We start from the raw sequence: 20,524 nt of genomic DNA, 5'->3' as shown, positions 1-20,524 counted from the left end.
CATGTCAAACTTATAAAATTTTACACCTACTTTTTTTTTCTAGGAGGTTAGAAAAAATTTAATTATATAAAAAATAACTTTGAAATGTCCTTCTATGTAAGTTTTCAAGTCATTCTGTATTCATTTATTTTGGGTGAGCTTAGCATAATACTACATGATGTGTATAAGCATTAAAACTTAAAAAATTGTGAGTTTCCAAATATCACCCTTGGTGGAAAAAAAAGGACAAGTCAAAAAGTGCACCATTTTCTCTTGGAAGCTCACTGCAAAAGCTCACAAAACTTAATCTCGACGATTTCCTAAACATTACTAATCGCCGAGCTAAATTTGCAATGAGACTACCCTAAGGTGGCTCTAATACTATGATATAATTCATAATGGAGGGAGGATTTTTGCTCCAAAAAATTAAATAGGTACTTTTAGAAAATTAATATGTATGTGAGAAAAATTAATTGTGTATTCCACAAATGATGTCTACTCCAAAAAATGAATTAGGTACTTTAGGAAATTAAAATGCATGTGAGAAAAATTAATTGTGTATTCAACAAATTATTTAACAAAACCTTAGGCAGCTACACATTTACATTTACATTTACATTTTTAACATGATAGGATTCTGAACATAGGAATAAAACAAGATAAGAGAGCTTTAGTTTGCGAGACTCGTAGGGGCGTCCATGGCTGCCTTGCTGAGCTTCTCCTCGTTGCACACCGCGGCAACGGCATCAACGAAGCTTTCCATGGAAGCTCTCAGGAGCTCTAGCAAAGGTTAGCATGCTCTGGTCCTTTCATATAAACGTGCTCTCAATTTCTCGCATTTATATATATATATTTTCGCCTTATTTTTCAGGATGCCCTCAGACATGCCTTGCCTTCCCATGGCGCCCCTGCGGTCCTCACATGCAGTCTCGCTCGCTTGTTTGCAGAGCTGAAGAGAAAGGCAAGCCATCAAGCTCTCTCCATTTCATTCCAATGTTGTTTCTTTTTCCCCTAGTGGTGTTAACTTGATTTCCGTGCCCTTGTTTGCAGATAAAGTTGAGGCCGCCAGACAGATCCAGACAAGCGCCACAGACCTCTTGGCTCAACTCATGAAGGCCGAAAACGCGGAACTCTTCGCCCGGGAACATGCACAATCCCTAACCCAAGAATTCTTCATGATTGCATCCACTTATTTATCCATGGTAAGTTTCATTTATTGACAGTGAGATCGACATTGAAAAATGTATTCAAATCCACATTCATGTGCTTCATGTCATCAGAGAATCAGGCAATGTGGATCGGATATCTTATGCAGTCTGAGGTATCTTCCAATTGACTATCGCGGCCACCTTGACTGAGTCAAGTCGGATGCCCTTGGCACTGAGTATGCATCCAAGGTAGTGAACCTCGAAGACTAAAATTCTGACTTCTTCTCATTGACATAGAGCTCGTTGCTTGCTAGCAACTTCAAAACTTTCTCCACAGCAATGTCATGCTACCCAACCGTAGTCGAAAATTTGCTGACAATTCTTAGCACAAGTGAGCATTCCCGGCATCAAGCACATGTAGGACAACTATGGACAGCCCATAGCACTCCCACATCAGCCCGGGATCAACATCTTCATCTTCTTCTTGTCTGGCTCATAGGGCAAGTCGACCAGCCCTCAAAGGCTGTTTTCAGCAGTCAACCAGTCCTCAGTAGCCACAGAAGAAAGCGACTAGCAGTTGTGCACAAGCCTGCAAACCTCCAGTCGGAAGGAAAACTGTCTAGAAGCCCACGACCAGCTCTTCCTTACTGTTTTTAACCTCTGTCCAGCCTCCATTCAAGCTGTAAATCCACCGGCTAGCAGTGGAGAATGTGTACTCACTTATAAGTTGTCCAGTCACTTATAAGTGAGTGTGAATTGGCACCCATAATTATTAACATGTGAACTCATAAAGCTGTAAATTGAGTTTTTTGGAATACTTACCACCTGCAAAACACATGTAGACCACGTGTTAGTCCCAAACAGGTGTGCACATACACGTCCACAGGGTGCCTAGGCGTCCCCGGCCCCATGGACAACACAGGCAGAAATCTCAGGCATTGTTTAGGCAAACAAGACAAGTCATCCAAAGATAAAATCAAAGTCCAGCACACACATGAGTGCAATTATATTGAAAGAAACACCCATCTGCTCAGTTGTATCCGATAAAATGTCCAGGGCTCATGATCCTTCTAGAACCTTCCCAGAACATAAATACACAATATCTCCAAGATAGCTAGTCCCAGAGACTTTCATCATGTCAGGCTCCATGGCCATACATGTACACCATGTTAGGCCCCACAAGCCACACATGTACTATCATGTCAGCCTACACCAGCCATACATGTATTGTCATGTCAGGCTCCATATGCCACACAGACACACCATGTTAGGCTACACCAGCCATACTTGTATGTCATGTCAGGCTCCACATGCCACACATGAACAATGGATGTCATGTGCAAGACATGTGCAGACTAATTCTCAGGGCTGATCCTTGAAGGGCAACATATAAAGACAAGGTTTTGGATCTAATTCAAGAATTGCAGTAGCTAGGTAAGAGCAGGGAAAACATTGGAGGCTGTTAGCCAACTTTAATGGAGATTTATCGGAGTCGGTTGCAACATGTGAAGGTGGTTTGTCCTGGGACCTTGCTGACAACAGGTTGGCCAGTCCAGATGGGTTTTCATGGCTATAAATAGCATCTTGTCGAATTCTTGTGATTCATTCAGTCCACTAGGGGGCTGAGTCATAGAATAGGAATTAGATTAGGTTTTCTACCTTTTGATGGGGTAGCCAATGGCTAGCCAAGATTTTGTACACCTTTTTGTACTAAAAGAATATATTGAAACTCAGCTTTCTCTCTCCTCTCCCATCTTCTATATGTGTTTTGCATCAAGCATGTTCGAGGATGGTGTTTAGGACTATGAACTAGCTTGCATACCAACGTGAAGATCTCAAGGGAGGCGATTTGTTGCTCTGCGAGGAGTTGGAGGTCCACTTTAGAAAAAGATGGGCAATGAGGGGCGGCCTCGATCGGGGTTAGCAGAGCTTCTGCCATGGAGTCCTCCTGAGGGAAAAGACCAAAGGCGGCGACACCGTGCCACAAAGGGAAAAAACCAAGCCCTTGCCTACACGGGAGGTGCACAAACTGGGGGGTAGGAGGGGTAGGAGGCGGAGCGGGAGCTTTGAATTGTGAGGAGGGGGGCCTGACAAAAGGAAAGGCCAGGGTAGGGGCATCGTGGGAGGTGCGAAAAGGAGTAAGAGGGTGGCGAGGGAAAGGAGACTAAGGCGGAAGGAAGAAACTGACAGAAGCAAGAGGGTGGGTGGAAAGAGCAGGGGCGCTGAAGGAGGCGGAAGGCGAGGGACAGGTGGCAGTGGGGGAAGGATGGCAAGAGAAGAAGGGGTATGGCAGCCGTAGGAGGCGGGTACAACAGCCGTACAGGGAGGCAGATCAGCCGTCGTATAGGGAGGCGGGTACATTAGCCGTAGGGTACCCGCCTCCAACCTACCCGCTTGTACCTGCTACTGTGCAGTACTGGCCTATTTTTTACTGCCTGTGTACTTGCTGTACCACCTGACTAGAATCTGCTGTACCTGCAACTGTTGGCTGTCCATGTGTACCTGCTGGCTGTCCATGTGTACCTGCTGGCTGCCCACGTGTACTTAACCAGTACCTGTTGTACCTACAACTGTTGGCTGTCCACGTGTACCTGTTGGTTGCCTATATGTACCTGTTGTACTTGACTGTACCTGCATGCTGAACTCAGTGTACCAAACAGTACCTGCCTACTAAACTCATTGTACAAACAATACCTATTGTACCTGCACACATGTGAAGTTCTTGACGTGCTTGATTGTACCTGCTACAAATTGTACCGGTTGTATCTAGATTGTACTCACGGTACTAGGTGCTCTCATATTTTTCTCATTTGTATAAATTTAAAATTTGAAAATTTAAATTCAGAGAATGCTTTAAGTTGTGTAGTGCAGGAGCATGGCATGTATATGCTGACCATGTTCAGGGAATTCTTCCTGGTGTGGTTAGTATATTTCCCTGTGTGGTGTTGTTAACCGTGCTCTCAGAGCTTCTGAGAGCCAGTGAAGGTTAGACTCACCAGGGAATTTGGGAGCAAAGCTCATTGGGGAGAACCAGGCCACGTTCCCTCTGCGGTGTACCCCTTGGCTTGCGTTAGTACGGGCGTGCCTGTTGGTGCACGGTCTCGGAAGACCAGTGAAAGGTAGGTGTCCACCCAGTGAAGGTGGGAATGAGCTTGTGATTTGGGCTACTCCAACCAACATCTCTTCATCGACTTGAACCAATTTTATTTGGTTGTTTTCACTCCCTTGTGGAGAAATCTGGCCTGTCAGGCCCGTGACACTTGCACAAATATGAATACTCCAAGAAATACAAAAAGTATTGAGGGGGGGGACCGGCCCTTTCCGGCCCCAGTGCTGGTGTCATTTGTATTTTCAGTATTTCCAGTATTTGTGTTGCTGATGTTGTTTCCATTGTTTAATAATAGTTAAATTAAGTGTTCTAAATATGTGTATATTGTCTTCCGATCTGTAGGCCTCCTGTAGGGAGCGGTCACAGGTGCAGGCTATAGCGAGGGGGGAAGCGACGGAGGAGGTGACTGACGGAAGCAGGGCAGCCTGGGGGGGTGTGTGGGGGGGTGTTGCAACATAGGACGCCGAAGAAGGTGGCAGAGGCTGTCAGAATATGCAGCGGAGATGATGACCAGATCTGGGAACACGAGCAAAACGCATGCAGAAAAAATACAGCACAAGAGAGAGAGAAATAGGCGTGTAACTCTACTCTATATACACAAGAAGATCCCGGGTATGATACACAAATGGTATGGGGACTGTGTTGGGTTTTATGCTATGTATGCACCCAGAGGAGTGCTAGTGATCATCAGTAGATTACTGGGGCACTTTTTACTTCAGTTAGTGGAGGTGTTTTCCCCCAGATTAGCTTAGTTACACTTATAAACAGTTTATAAGTGTTTTGGTCCACCCGGCACATTTTATGGCCGGACATGTGAACACACATCTTTTTAGGTCACTTTATTATGTGGCTATTGTACTTCACTTCATTATCTGAATACACAAGAGTCGTGTTCTCTCTCTCTGCTTCCCACGCTTGTACTTGCAGCACCTCCAAACCCTAACCCTAACACCCCAAAGGCCTTCATTTGGTATCAGAGCATCGAAGGCCTGTCCTTGCCCTGCCCGTACACTGCCGCCTTCAGGTTCTGTCCAACCCGTACATCAGTACCTGCCCATACACAGTCAGCGCCGCCTTCAGCGGGTACACTGCAGCTTCCGTACCAGTTCGCCGACAGTAGCCATCAGTACCGTACTGCACCTGTCTGCACCGTCTACAGTACCGTGTCGATTGCACCTACCTACGACGTGTACCAGCTGTACCTGGTCACCCTGCTCCGTACTGTGCTCAGTACAGTCAACGTACCTGCACAGTACCTACTACGCATATCTGTCTACAGCCGCCTTCTGTTCCGTACTGCACCTGCACGCCCAGCTTCAGTACCGCTTCCGTACAGTACCAGTCGACTGTACCTGCACAGTACAGTCAACTGTACTTTACACTACAACTACCACAACCTACTCAGAACATTACAACTGTGGTAAGCATTACAAGTTTTGAATACTGGGCATTTTTATTTTCTCTGTGAAAATCTACAGGCACTACAGGCAGACTTTCTTGCAAAGAAATCTACAAGTTTTTTGCAAGGTTTTGGGTGCAGTAATTTTGGGCATTTTTGGGGCATTTTGGCATTGTGTAAGCCATTTTTGCTGCTCTACTCAGTCATTGGTGCATTGAGCTGCACATTCAGAGGATTGAGAGTGCAGGCATATTTGGGTGAACTGTATTCAGTGGAGTACAGTTGCTTTCAGGGTTCTTGCTATTGGGTTTTTTGATACACAGGTACAACATTGTGCATAGGCATAATGGCAAATCAACAGCAGAGTGATGTATTCACGTATTTGTCTAAGGAAGACAAATTGGACGGCACGAACTACTCCTTGTGGAGTTTTATGCTGAAAAATGTGCTTTTGGCAAAAGGTCTTTGGGATTTTGTTAGTGGTGATGAACCACGTCCAGGTCCATTGGCTCCAGAGACTCCTCCCCAAGGGGGTGCTCGTGGACGAGGACAACAGGTACAGGCTCCAGGGCAGCCATTGCTTGTTCAAAGAACAAATGCTCAGAAGACATGGGATGCCAGGGATGCACAAGCTTTGTCACTCATTGCATTGTCAGTACAGAGGTCTATTATACCTCATATTCGTTCAGCTGGCTCTTCACAGAGTGCATGGGTGACTTTGGAGCAGATGTATGCTGCTCATAATGAGGCTCGGATCTCATTTTTGAAAAGAGAGCTGGAAAATCAGAAAATGCATGAAGGAGATGATATGTCTAGCCACTTAAACAAGCTGCAGGATTTGAGAGAGCAACTCATCAATGTGGATGAGATTATTCCTGAGACACAGCTTGTGTCCACCATCTTGCACTCTTTGCCAAGATCTTACTTGGCTTTTCATACCTCTTTGAACCTCAGCATGAGGAATGCTGCTGAACCCCTTAAGTATCAGGAACTTGTTGCTCTCTTGCTACAAGAAGAGCAAATGAGGAAGAATATGAATATGAACACAAGTGCTGAACAAGCATTTACTACAGGTCAAAAGGGGAAAGGAAAAACTCAGCCAAAGAGTTCAAATCAGAATTTAGGTGATGGTGGTTCATCTCAGGATACCAAGAAAGGTGATGGACAGCCCAAGAAGAAGGGCAAATGTCATTACTGTAAGAAGCCAGGTCACTACATCACAGAGTGTAGAAAGAGGATTGCCAAAGAGAAGGCAAAGGAAGCTGGGATGTCTATAAATGATGCCTCTAAAGCTCCTCCAGAGACTGCTTCTTTTGTTGAGGACAGGGATTACTGTTTCTATACATGCAGCTATGATGCCTCTTGGTCTTCACAGGCACTCAGTATGACAGAGCATGCATGTACTTGGTATTTTGATAGTGGTGCCTCAAAGCATATCACATCTCGCAGGGATTTGTTTTGTCACGTTGGCCCTGCCCCTGTTGGCAAAACTGTTCAGTGTGCCAACAATGCTTCATATCCAGTTCGTGGCATTGGGGAGATTTAGCTCACAGCCATTGATGGCTCCATTCTTCGCCTTACAGATGCCTTATATGTACCAGGGATAAAGAAGAATTTGTTGTCCATTTCTTCTTTGGCACATTGTGGTATGCAAGTCCACTTTGATGATGATAAATGCATGGTTAGAGACACAGCTAATGCTTTGACCTTGATGCTTACTGGTACATTATGTCATGGACTTTATCAGTTGGATGCATTTCAGCCAGTGGATCAGTCTGCTTATAATGCATTCACTCTTACTCCAGCTATGGTTGATGCGGAGTTATGGCATGCTCGCATGGGGCATGTAAATTTTGGTAGTCTTATGCTTATACAGCGACATAGCATGTTTACAGATCTACCTCTCATGGAGAAGCCTCCAGATCACATTTGTGAAGGATGTATTTTGGGAAAAATGCATAGGTTTTCCTTCCCACGTGATCAGGCTCTACGAGCAACTGCAAAGTTGCAGCTTATACACAGTGATCTTTGTGGTCCCATGCAGACGAAGTCCTTAGGTGGTTGCTTCTATTTTGCAACATTTATTGATGACTTCTCTCATATATGTTGGGTCTATCCTTTGACACAGAAATCACAGGTATATGATGCATTTTTGGCCTTTGTAGCACTTGCTGAGACAGAGTCAGGATGCAAGGTTAAGACTCTCCGTTTTGACCGAGGGGGGGAATATATGTCACACATGTTGAATTCCTTTCTTGAGAGTAGAGGTATAAAACATCAGTATACTACTCCTTATACTCCATAGCAGAATGGGATTGCAGAAAGGAAGAATCGGTCACTCATGGAGATGGCCAGATGTATGCTAAAGGCAAAGAGGCTACCACATATCTTTTCGGTGGAAGCTGTCATGTGTGCTTGTCATATTTTGAATCGATGTCCCACAAAGGCATTGGTTTCCATTACTCCTTTTGAGGCTTGGCATGGCCGCAAGCCTTCTGTATCACATTTTCGTATCTTTGGGTGTCTTGCATATGCACACATACCCAAAGAGTTGAGGAGGAAGTTGGATGATAAAGCCACAAAATGCATTTTTGTTGGGTATAGCCGTGAGAGCAAGGGCTACCGGTTATATGACCCACTATCCAGGAAGATATTCACTAGTCGGGATATGATTTTTGATGAAAAATCAGAAATATCCATGGCTGGTTATGATGCAAATCAGGCTGAAAATGATGTGTTTGAAGGTCTACTACCTATGGAGTTTCATTCCACAGTTGGTGATCCAACTCATGAGGGTACAGGACAGCCAGCAAATGATGAAGGTGGTGCAGAAATTCAGCAGCAAATTGAGCCAAAAGCTGAACCAAATATGGGGCAGCAGGCACCACAGGTCAGACACATACCTAGATGGTATTTGAGGACATTACAGGACAGCCATTTAGAGGGTCCTCTTGCTGGTCGTACTCGTAGGGAGACACGGACCAATGAGCATGCACACATCATGGATTTGAATCTGGTTATGGCAGCCAGTTTACAGGATGATGATGAGCCTGATTCATTTGTGGATGCACGAGACAATGTGCATTGGAACAAAGCCATGCAGGATGAGCTTGATTCTATTAAAAGGAATCAAACATGGGATTTGGTTGATCTGTCCAAAGGCAAGAAAGCAATTGGTACTAAGTGGGTCTATAAGTTGAAAAGACATGCAGATGGATCCATTGACAGGTACAAAGCCCGTCTAGTTGCAAAGGGCTATGCACAGAAGAAGGGCATTGATTATGAGGAGACATTTGCTCCTACATCCCGTATGTCGACACTTAGGTGTGTCATTGCATTGGCTGCACATCGTGGTTGGGTTGTTCACCAGTTGGACATAAAGACTGCATTCCTACATGGGGACCTTGAGGAGGAAGTTTATGTATATCAGCCCATGGGTTTCGCAGAACATGGTCATGAAGGGAAAGTATGCAGGCTGAAACAGGCCTTGTATGGTTTGAAACAAGCTCCACGAGCTTGGTATGCAAAGATAGATGCTTTCCTACTCACTCAAGGATTTGTGAACAGTCCATCAGAAGCCACCTTGTATGTAAAGAAAGAAGAGACAGATCTGCTGGTCATCAGTCTTTATGTAGATGATCTCTTGCTCATGGGATCAAATGATGACGAAATTGCAGCTTTTAAAGAGATACTGCAACAACAGACATTTGACATGTCTGATTTGGGGCTTGTACATTACTATTTGGGCATACAGTTTGTGCATGATAACAGAGGCATTGGGTTATTGCAATCTCGGTATGTTTCTAAACTTCTGGAGAAGTTTAAATTTCAGGATTGCAAGCCTATTAGCACTCCTATGGAGCCTGGGATGAAACTGTCACTACAAGATGACAGTATTTCCTTTGATGCCACTACATATGCTCAGGCTGTTGGGTGCCTTATTTACTTGTGTACTACACGGCCAGATATTCAGTATGCAGTTTCTCAGTTGAGCAGATTCATGCACAACCCGCGGTTGTCACATTGGCAAGCTGTGAAGCGTGTATTCCGATATTTGCAGGGTACCTTGTCTCTTGGATTGCTTTATCCTGAGGGGGGTGACATGCAGTTATACGCTTACAGTGATTCAGATTGGGCTGGTGATTTTGATACCAGACATTCCACTAGTGGAAATTGTTTCTTTCTTGGTTCTTCCTGCATTCCTTGGCTAAGCAAGAAACAGACCACAGTGGCCACTTCGTCTTGTGAGGCAAAATACAGAGCAGCCTACACTACTACTGTTGAGTGTGTTTGGCTGCGTCGTCTCATGACTGATATGGATATTTCAGTGGAGGAGCCTACACCTATCTATACTGATAATCAGAGTGCCATTGCTGTGGCCAGGAATCCTGTGTTTCATGCTCGCACGAAACACATTGAGATTCACTATCATTTTGTTCGGGAGAGACTCCAGGCAGGAGATATCAGTCTGATCTACTGTCCTACAGATCAGAATGTGGCAGACATCTTCACCAAGGCATTACCACGTCCGAAATTCGAAGCATTCCGCACTGCTTTGAATTTGTTTCCTTTTGGTGGATGATGTACAGTGATCACATATCACTCCAGGGGGGTTTGTTGGGTTTTATGCTGTGTATGCACCCAGAGTGCTAGTGATCATCAGTAGATTACTGGGGCACTTTTTACTTCAGTTAGTGGAGGTTTTTTCCCCCAGATTAGCTTAGTTACACTTATAAACAGTTTATAAGTGTTTTGGTCCACCCGGCACATTTTATGGCTAGACATGTGAACACACATCTTTTTAGGTCACTTTATTATGTGGCTATTGTACTTCACTTCATTATCTGAATACACAAGAGTCGTGTTCTCTCTCTCTGCTTCCCACGCTTGTACTTGCAGCACCTCCAAACCCTAACCCTAACGCCCCAAAGGCCTTCAGGCTGGGGGCCTATTTATATGCCCCCATATGAGCAGTCGGCCTGCTGAAAAAGGCACTCCACGATTGCATCATTAGTCGGCCAGCAATAAATGAGGCCCACGACTGCATACATCCAGTCGGCCAGCAGTACAGAGGTCCACGACTGCTGTTGGGCAGTCGGCCAGTCACATGTCTGCTGATGGGCCAGTCGGCCAGCCACTCAGTGCTCCTGCCAACCTCTGGCATCCCTCCACACCACTGGAAAATGGGAAAAAATAGGGGAAAAATGCGGAGAGTGGGGAAAAATGATAAAACACCTCATAAGGGCGGGCACACCCACAACAAAGGCCCTGGTGTATAAAAGTAGACAGGAGATGACTTCTAACACCCCCTCTCAGCTCCTGGCTGTGAAACCAACCACAGGGAGCTGGGGTGCCGCCTGAGCAAATCCTGAGATAGCGACTTCGTGAAGAGGTCCACCGTACTGTCCTCCGTCGAATAGAACTCTAGCAAGATGTCATCAGCAACGATCTGTTCACGATCAAAGTGCCTCTGGATGACCATGGGTTCCTCCAGTGGAAGCCCAAACTTGCAATGCAACCTCTGCATCCTCACCACCTCACAAGCAGCATCATAAGCAGCCCGGTACTCTGCCTCTGTGCTCGACAAGGCAAAAGATGACTGCTTCTTACTGCTCCATAAAACTGCTCCTGGGCCTGAAGCAGATCTCCTCGTGTCCGGATCTCCTCCCCAAATTGAGTCACTCCAACCGTGGAGTCGGACTCCATCCAACAATCCCCCTCCTGTGTACAAGAGTCCATGATCCTTCGCATGCCGCAGAAACCACAGGAAACGCAATCCTGCCTCCCAAAGAGTCATTTGCAACCATGAGCTCAACTGCCTCATCAGGAAGCTCCCGTCCAATCTGGTGTCCATCAATCAGATCAATGAACCATACAGCTTCTGAGTCAAAAAGGCATCACACTGCTCACACGGATCAACACCTGTTACGTTGCACAAACAAGTCCTGGAAACCTGCTGAAGACCACGCAAGGCCTTCTGAAACTTGTCAAACCCCCCCTCTGAATCCGGAACCACAAAGCCTGGAGTATGCGCCTCCTTCTGCAAGTAATCAACTGCCACCTGCTTGGCTTTCCGAAAGGTCCCCGTGGAAAGAACATCCTCATCTACTGGAGGTTCTTTGTCCCGAATACTACGAGACATCAGAGCATAAGTTACCTGTTCAGTTTCCTCTGACTGACGAACACAAGAACTACCAACATCAGTACTGGAAAGTTCCTGCCAAGTGCTGTCATCAATTGGTAAGCTATCCACCATCTGGTCCCGGAAAGCCTGTACCTGCAGCGTATCCACACACAAGTGGCCATTACCAGACTGCCACTCATCACAAACCTGAGGACCTGGGAGAGAGAGTGCTGAAAGCTTGTAAACTCCATTCTCCACTCCGCCTTCCCAAACCACTTGGCCTGTTGCTTTGTCCTGGAGAGCAACAAAATGCTCATCAAACTCCACCCGTACGCCAGTCTTGCAAACCTGATGCACTGACAACAGATGAAAACCAAGTGACGGAACATACAACACCTGGGAGGAATGCTTCCCCCCTCTGCCATCGGGAACTATCTCCATCCTGCCCTCACTGTGAACTGGGATAGTGGATGTATCCCCAGTAAGAATGTGACCAGAAAGCCTGCAGAGATCCTGTAAACCGGAACGGGAAGGAGTCATGTGCCTGGAAGCACCACTGTCTAGAATCCACTCCCGAGTATCCGTTGTGGAGAATCCTCCAATCTCCTCCCTGCCTGAAGAAAATGAAACATCGGTGTCCATCACCTCCAGGTGCACAAAAGCCGAAGTCTTCATGATTGCTGCTGAGGAATCTTCACCCTTCTCGGTCTTCCGCTTGGGACACTGCCTCCAATAGTGGCCTTTCTCGCCACAATCATTACAGGTCCTATGCGCCTTTAGTTTCTCGCGGTCAGTAACGGACTTCTTCTCAGAAGACTTCTCCGACGAAGCCTTCTCTTTGCCCGTGTTACGGCCTTTCGACCGTTGGCCAGTTAAGGCCTCCGAACCTCCACCCTGAGGAGGGTTCGTGTGCTGAGTACGAAGAGGGAAAATGTGACAGCAACGTTATGGCCATGTCTTCTGACGATATCTCCTTCCCAGCCTGAAGAACTTCCTGCTGAAGAGCCTGCAGCTTGTTAATATGCTCCTGCATCGTCGACGACTTTGCAGGGCTCATAACCCGCATCTGTACTTCCAAGGAAATCCTCTTCATGGGTGATACCCTGTTGTAAAGAGAGGCCAAATGCTGCCATATACCTCTGGCCAGCGTCATATGCTTTACATGATTGATTACTTGCGGTGTGTAGTTGAGAAAGATAAACGAACGAACCCTGGCGTTGACACGATCCCACATCTGTGTCTGAGCCTCCCGGTCCTATCGGATCGACGGTAACTCCCCTTTCTCTACTTCCGGCCGTGGAACCCCAACGACGACGAAATCAGCGAGGTCGTAAGACTCCAGAACAGATTCCATCATAACCTTCCATATGCCGTAGTTGCTCCCGTCCAACTGACGGTTCACCGGGAACGTGGGGAGTGTCGGGATCTTCACATGCCTCTCGGCCATCTCAAACAGATCTGCCATTGCGGGGATGTACTCTGAAAAGGGTGGGTGGGTGGGAACAAAGAAGAACTAAAACCTGCAAGTGGCTGTCCAGCAAATCAGCCCGCCGTCCTCTTGCTTCTCCTCTTCCCGAACAGTCCCAAACAGTCCACCAATCAGCCACACAACAGTCCCCCTCTTGCTCACACAAATCCCAAGAACTATCTAGAGCCTAGGGCTCTGATACCATGTCATAATGCGCAGCGGAGATGATGACCAGATCTGGGAACACGAGCAAAACGCATGCAGAAAAAATACAGCACAAGAGAGAGAGAGAAATAGGCGTGTAACTCTGCTCTATATACACAAGAAGATCCTGGGTATGATACACAAATGGTATGGGGGCTGGGGGCCTATTTATATGCCCCCATATGAGCAGTCGGCCTGCTGAAAAAGGCACTCCACGACTGCATCATCAGTCGGCCAGCAATAAATGAGGCCCACGACTGCATACATCCAGTCGGCAAGCAGTACAGAGGTCCACGACTGCTGTTGGGCAGTCGGCCAGTCACATGTCTGCTGATGGGCCAGTCGGCCAGCCACTCAGTGCTCCTGCCAACCTCTGGCATCCCTCCACACCACTGGAAAATGGGAAAAAATAGGGGAAAAATGCGGAGAGTGGGGAAAAATGATAAAACACCTCATAAGGGCGGGCACACCCACAACAAAGGCCCTGGTGTATAAAAGTAGACAGGAGATGACTTCTGACAGAGGCAAGGGCTAGGTGGCAGCAGGGGATGGAGAGAAGGGATTGGGGGGGGTGCACAAACGCAGGCAGAGGGCTGGGTCTCCAGCTCAAGCGCCAGTCCGTCACCATTGGCATGTACTTTCCATCGGTCAAAGACATGCTTTTAACATACTTCTTTTCAAATGCAAGGCTTTTACAATGTTTTTAGTCACTTTCAGTATTCTTAAAAAATGCTAATTTGCTAGATACATGATTTTTAATTTTTTTTTTCTCAGAACTCCTACCATCTATATATGCATGCCAATTAAGTGTACTTAAGTACTTTTGTGGCTTTTTGCGTGTAATTGCCCATCATGAGCCATTTTTCTGCCTGAAGTGAAGCCTCTTTAATGGCTCAATTATAGGACCTAAAAATATGGACTTCCACCCCCATTCTTCGTCATCATTTCTGCTTGCCTCAGCTTTGCTGTTCCAGCCCCCCAGCACGCTAGCAGCCCTTAATGTGGAGGCAAACAGCAGCACAATTATTGCCAAAATCAGCAGCTGGGAATCACCCTCAGACAGTTTGGATCAACGTGGGGTTGACATTGGATGGTTTTTCCCTGGAATACAGGCTCCAGGCTGACTTGGGTTGACAATCTCAGCCTTCAACCAACTTTGGGTACGCTTGTACATGGAGCTTTTGCTCTCAGAAATAGTACAGTACACAATACTTTAGATATCTGTGTATGCAAGTGAATCTCGTCAAGTCTTCCCTCTCTATTAGACAGATGCTCCTAACATTTGGTATCAGAGCTGAGGGTTTGTCAAATTTTTCTTTGCAAGTGAATCTTTGGTGTTGCTTGCCTGATTACGTGAGTCAAGAGGGCACTGTTTGGCGGGAAAAGGTCCTTTTTTGCACCCTAGCTTCCTTTCAGCATATATGCCTTCTACTTCTAGTACAGTTTGCTGTTGTTGCCACTGATCAGGAAAACCACCTGACTGCCCTTGCCACAAATCTGTGAACATCTCTTATAAAAGAGCCTTAGCCTGAAAAGGATTTGGACTTGGCTTCTACTGCTGGCTGTGTATATGTTTGCACAAGTAATCTACTACTTTTTTCTTGACATTGTGCTTTGCTTGTTCATGGTAGAAAGGCTAAGAAGGAAGGGAATGCGGAAGTTGTGAATCAGCTTGAATCCACACTGAAAATAGCTATGCAAGAGAGGGAGAAGATACTTCGACCAGAGATCCAATTGTTGAATCAGGTGACTGATATATTTTTGATGTATGTTTTACCATGCAGAGGTTTTGATTTCAAGTCTATGGAGGGTTGTAGATTAACCTTCTGCCCATCAAATGTGGGAGTCCTGCCTGTCTGTAGAGCTTGGATGGGCAATCTTCAGTCCCAAGTTGCTGCTCGTCAGATGGGAGGGGGATAGCGTCTGTAAAGACACTATGTATGAAATGCATGTATTTTACGAACAAATGTCAATACATGCAAGCGCATACCTGATTGAGATATGTTGTGTTTCGAGCAGCTGCTGAGAGACAAAGGAGCCCCAGAGCGTGCAAAAACCATGGACAAGTTTTTGGATTATCTCAAGTCAGACAGTTATTTCTTTCAACTTCTGAACAGGATGATTCTGGATGTTGAGAAGCAGCCAACCAGCCGGAGCAATCCAGAGCAGATGAAGCTACTGTCTCAACTCCGTGCTATCAACAAAGAAGCCAGAGTTGTCTCCAAAGGCTTGAAGCATGCTGCAAGGGATTAAATTAACAAGCTAGGGTGGAAATGCAGGGGCAGTTCTGAGCTGTCTATTGCAGGTTATTGTTTTTTGTGCATTTCTTTTGTTATGTGATCTATGAAGTTATTGTTTGAGCCGAGCACAGAGCCTCTTTTGTTGAAGCTTGAGTGGAGACGCAAATAATAAGGTCTTTCAGAGTTAAACAGCAAGCTTAGTGAGTTTGATTGCTTGGCAACATTTGAGATCCACAGAGTTGGAAGAGGTAGCACATACACATTCAATCTTATCAAAAGGAAGGCTACCAAATTTAGTCAAGACTAACGGAGGCTTTTCTTAATTTAAGTCAAACAGTGAGAGAAGGCATGCAATGGTAACCTTTTGTACTAATTGATAGAACGGCATATCAGCTCAAAAGGCTAAGTTGGAAGGATTACTGTTGGGACTCTCTGAGATCCAAATCTTAAAAAGTTGTAGACTCTTATCTTCATGTGTAAATGATTGCAAAGAAGGGGTCGTTATGTTTCAGGTTTTCCTTTTTTACATTTCTACTTATTTTGATCATACCATAAGGACCTTTACTGGTTAAGCTTTTATTTCTGGTAAAGCCTCTCTCTCTCTCTCTCTCTCTCTCTCTCTCTCTCTCTCTCTTACACACACACACACACACACACGCTTGCGCTCGCGTACACACTTTTACATTCTGGCTTATTTTGATCATATCAAAAAGACCTAACTGTTTAAGCTTGTATTCCTAGTATAGCCCCTCTGTGCGCCCGTACACACATTTTTACACACTTTTACATTCTGGCTTATTTTGATCATATCAAAAAGACCTAACTGTTTAAGCTTGTATTCCTAGTATAGCCCCTCTGTGCGCCCGTACACACATTTTTACATTTTGGCTTATTTTGATCATAGCAAAAAGACCTAACTGTTTAAGCTTGTATTCCTAGTATAGCCTCTCTCACTCTCTCTCACACACACACACACACACTAGTAGGAGCCAATAAAGTGGTATAACGCATGTATTCCTAGTATAGGCTCTCTCTCTCTCTCTCTCTCACACACACACACACACACACACACTAGTAGGAGCCAATAAAGTGGTATAACGCATGGAATGTAAGTTCCGTGATCAAAATTGAACACACCTCCGAGGAGGGCCTCAAGGAGTTTCCCTACCTTGACCAGTTGATGAGTTAGTGAGAGAATAGGATTGCACATTGGGAAGGTTAAGTGCTGATTTTGAGTTGCAAAGCGGTGATGATCATGGGATAGGGGTGCTAGTTGAGTGTTAGCTTTATCATCTGGTCATATGAGCTATGGGAGTGGGAGCTAGAGAATAAACATACATAGTTCTATGGTTGGGAGGTCAATAAAACAGCTTTATGTGTGTGTGGTTGTCCATAAGATTAATCAGAGTGAAGATCTCAATGTATTGTTAAGCCTAACAACCAATTCACTTTCTAAGGTGGTGGATAAGTTTTGGGTACCTCTATATTAACATACGAACGTGAAATTTTAAATTGTGGATGAAGTGCTTCAAGTTCTTGTTGGTCTTCTAGAAGGTCAAGGGTTTCATGTGGAGGAGAAGGAAGTGCGGGACAAGTATAAAAGATATGTTTCTCTAATAGTACATGTATGTGCTAAAGCTCAATTTGACTAGTCTTTGCTAGTTGAGGAGCTAGAGAATGCCCTTAAGGTCATGGAAGAAGGTAAATATTTTGGTCTTGATAGGCTTACTTTGAATGGTTTTTTGGGCTTGGGACATTTCCAAGGCATTGGCTATTATTAGACCTAGGGGTGAATAAAAGACACCATTGGGAAAGAGCCAAAGGGATTCATTGAGGAGAGGTACATTTTAGGTTCTATCATTACTATTTCGGAAGGTTGGCAAAGAAAGAAGAAGAAAGCATTTTCCTCTAGGTGGATTTGGACAATGGTTGTGATAGGATGAATTGGAATCTCATTTTCTTCATGCTTGAGTTTGATAGATTTGAGGAGAAGTGGCTTGGTGAGAATGTTGCTACACTATGCTAAATCTTCAATGGATGTTAATAAGCAATGGGCTTATCCCCTACTTTAACCAAGAGTTTTAGGTAAAACCTTTGATACTTCCATTAATAGTTTAGCTCGGAATTTGTGGAGGAAACAAGACAAATAAATAATTTGTGGAGGAAACAAGACATATAAATAATTTGAAGGTTTGTTTGTCCTTTAGGGAAAAGACGTTTCTTAAGACTCTTTGTTGATGATACAACTCTCACCTCTCTAGGGACATGAATAAATTTCAAAATGCTTAGGCTGCCTAGCTCTCACTCTTTGATGATGTGATCAAATCCCATTGTTCAAGTCAAGAGCTTAAATTAGCCTTGTCGAAGCATGTGTCATTGGGTCTTGGCTTAGAGCCACAAGCTGTAACTTTCCATGTGGGTGTGCTAGCTTGTCCGTCGCGTCCTCACTTTGTTGTCACACTAGAATGCTCTTTGTCAGAGGGGTGGGGTGAAGGGAGAGCTCTCGACGCCTAGATGGAGGCAAGAAGAGATGGTACTTTGTGATGGTCCTCTCTCACAATAGGTGGGGAAAGAAGAAGCTAATCGAAGAGGAAAGCCTACAATCAACCTACTCAAGCCTGCATCCATCAAGCAAGCATGAATTCAAAAGTATACAGCAAGTAAGAAGATGGAAAAAGGAGAGCTCACAAGTATACTATTGCAAGGGAATGATTGTGCATTGCTTATTGTCAAGAATGACTTGTATAATATACAAGTGAGTAGTTTTCACGTTAGACCGGTCAAACTTAAAAATGGTCCGTCCTCTATTACTAGTCTTAAGCAACCATGACACTAAGTCCATAGACTTTCCCTATTTGATATTAAGCTCATGGTAAGGCTGCATTATATGTTTCAGTGCCATCTTACAGGGTGTTGATGGTCCTAAATACACCATGGAGTTAGCGGCCGAGTTTAAGTGGGTGGTTAGGAACCGATCAGCCCCGATGACAGAGGCAGGCTATCGAGGCGCTACATGGAAAGTGACAGGTGATGTAGAGGTTTTTCATCCTTTGGGGTCTCTGTTGGTTGTGAACATGAGGTAGTTGGTAGAAGTAGTCTGCACCCTGTGCTTGACGGAATGAGGGCTAGGACCCATCAAAGGATGAGCATGGATAGATGGAGGTCCGGAACGTCTTGGGCAGCACGACAGGGTATTAAGCTTGGATCTCATAGCACGCATGATGCCTAGAGATGGAGCGTTTACTAGATACCCTCTCTCATGGTGAAAGGGGAAAACTGGGGAGAACAAAGCTTGAAGAGATTTAGGGTTTGTAGGGGAACTTGGTGACCAAATCTAACCCTATCTGCACCAATCGAGAAATGGGTGACCTCTAGGCAGATTGGCGCTTAGGAGCCTTTGCTCCTCTCTCTCTCTCTCTCTCTTTCTCTCCAGCAAGCGACTGTGGCAAGGCTCTCACTTCATAGGCATCAAGGGCACAAGCCTTGCTTCCCTTTGCGTGCCCTGCTTCTCCTCTGCCCGGTGCGGCAGCCAAGGCACATGAGCCTTTCCCACTCTATGCTCCGCTCAGTGGCCAAGGGCATGGCTTGTTTCTCTCCTCACTTAGCTTTGTAGGCACGCAAGGCACAAGAGCCACCTTGCTTCTCCTTGAAAAAGCTCTGGAAGTGCCCTCCCTTCTTTGTATCTCCAAGGCTGAGGCACGAGACATGGAGGCAAACCACGAAGGCAATCTAGGTGCCACATCACGATCCAAGAACCGTGATCCTACGATCACACTTCCATGATGATTTAACATCTTTGATCTCGGTGATCTCACTTCTACAATTACGATCTAACCTCACCGATCTCACATCTTTGATCTTGCTGATCTCACTTCTACAATTACGATCTAACCTCACCGATCTCACATCTTTGATTGGTCGATTCTTGGATCATGGTGATTTGACTCCTGGATGATCCCACTTTCCAAACGTTTCAAAATCTTTGATCGTTGACGATCGTGATTTGACCTCACCGATCTCACATCTTGAATCGATATTTAGATTGTAGAGCGATCTGACTCTTGGATGATCCCACTTTCCAGGTGATTCAACATCCTTAATTGTCAGTCTTAGATCATTTGGCGATCCTACCCCAACGATTTTACATTTTTGAGCATCGCTTCTTGGATTGTGGTGATCAGACTCCTACTTTCCACATGATTTTATATCCTTAATCGATGGTCTTGGATCGTGGCATGATCCTACTTCTCAAGTTGCGATGCGACCTCACCAATTTCACATCTTTGATTGTTATCATTGATTGACTTGAAAATTTGCCAGAGCTACCAAATCATCGTGATCCGACCCATGTCAATCCGACTTTAGATTACCAATCTGGTGATTGAACTTTTGTGGTCGTTGATTTGGGTGATCGAACTTTTGTGATCTCTGATTTTTTTTACGATTCTTGATATGTTTTTGTGTTTTTGTGTTCTTTAGCATTCTCAATGAAGGTAGCGACTATACACTTGAGCAAGGAGAGTTATGTTACATATGTACAGGTGGGCTAGGGGATTCAAGGCTTACTGTGAGCATGCTTAGTGGGTGAGGGTGGAGAATCGCTTACTCATCCACCATAATGAAGGCTTGGATGCCACCATGGTTGACTTTGTTGGTGCGCTTGATTGAGTTGTGTCTTTCCAATTCTAGCTTGCAAGATGGTGTGGCGTTGTGGCGCACATAGGTGTTTTTGGTGTTGTGGTGATCCTTTTGAGCCCTAGGGTTGCTCAATGGTGCCCCATAAGTGTTTGTATGGTTATCTTTAACGTTCAGCACCATGGGTGTGGGGGTTTCCTTCGTGGAATCCTTGTGCT

The 20,524-nt window shown here is 45.3% G+C and overlaps 1 protein-coding gene across 1 annotated transcript; it reads left to right on the top strand.

Annotated features, from left to right (window-relative positions):
- The first annotated feature begins 612 nt into the window (after nucleotides 1–612).
- Nucleotides 613–16,180, top strand: LOC147610431 (uncharacterized). The gene is made up of 5 exons (XM_086786280.1): nucleotides 613–768; nucleotides 851–940; nucleotides 1,030–1,181; nucleotides 15,067–15,177; nucleotides 15,451–16,180. Exons 1-5 carry the CDS (start codon nucleotides 678–680, stop codon nucleotides 15,682–15,684), a joined length of 678 nt encoding a protein of 225 aa, XP_086642406.1. The 5' UTR covers nucleotides 613–677; the 3' UTR covers nucleotides 15,685–16,180.
- Nucleotides 16,181–20,524: the final 4,344 nt, after the last annotated feature.

The sequence above is a fragment of the Cibotium barometz genome, chromosome 49, assembly GCF_041138505.1.
Source record: "Cibotium barometz isolate CiBa-2024 chromosome 49, ASM4113850v1, whole genome shotgun sequence".
NCBI classification, from domain to species: domain Eukaryota; kingdom Viridiplantae; phylum Streptophyta; class Polypodiopsida; order Cyatheales; family Cibotiaceae; genus Cibotium; species Cibotium barometz.
This window is presented reverse-complemented; position numbering and strand designations above follow the sequence as displayed.

Excerpts from the sequence above, each read along its gene's own strand:
- LOC147610431 (XM_086786280.1), top strand. The coding sequence starts at position 678 with ATGGCTGCCTTGCTGAGCTTCTCCTCGTTGCACACCGCGGCAACGGCA. Across the intron at positions 769-850 it reads TCTCAGGAGCTCTAGCAAAG|GATGCCCTCAGACATGCCTT; the intron begins GTTAGCATGCTC and ends CTTATTTTTCAG. Across the intron at positions 941-1,029 it reads TTGCAGAGCTGAAGAGAAAG|ATAAAGTTGAGGCCGCCAGA; the intron begins GCAAGCCATCAA and ends CCTTGTTTGCAG.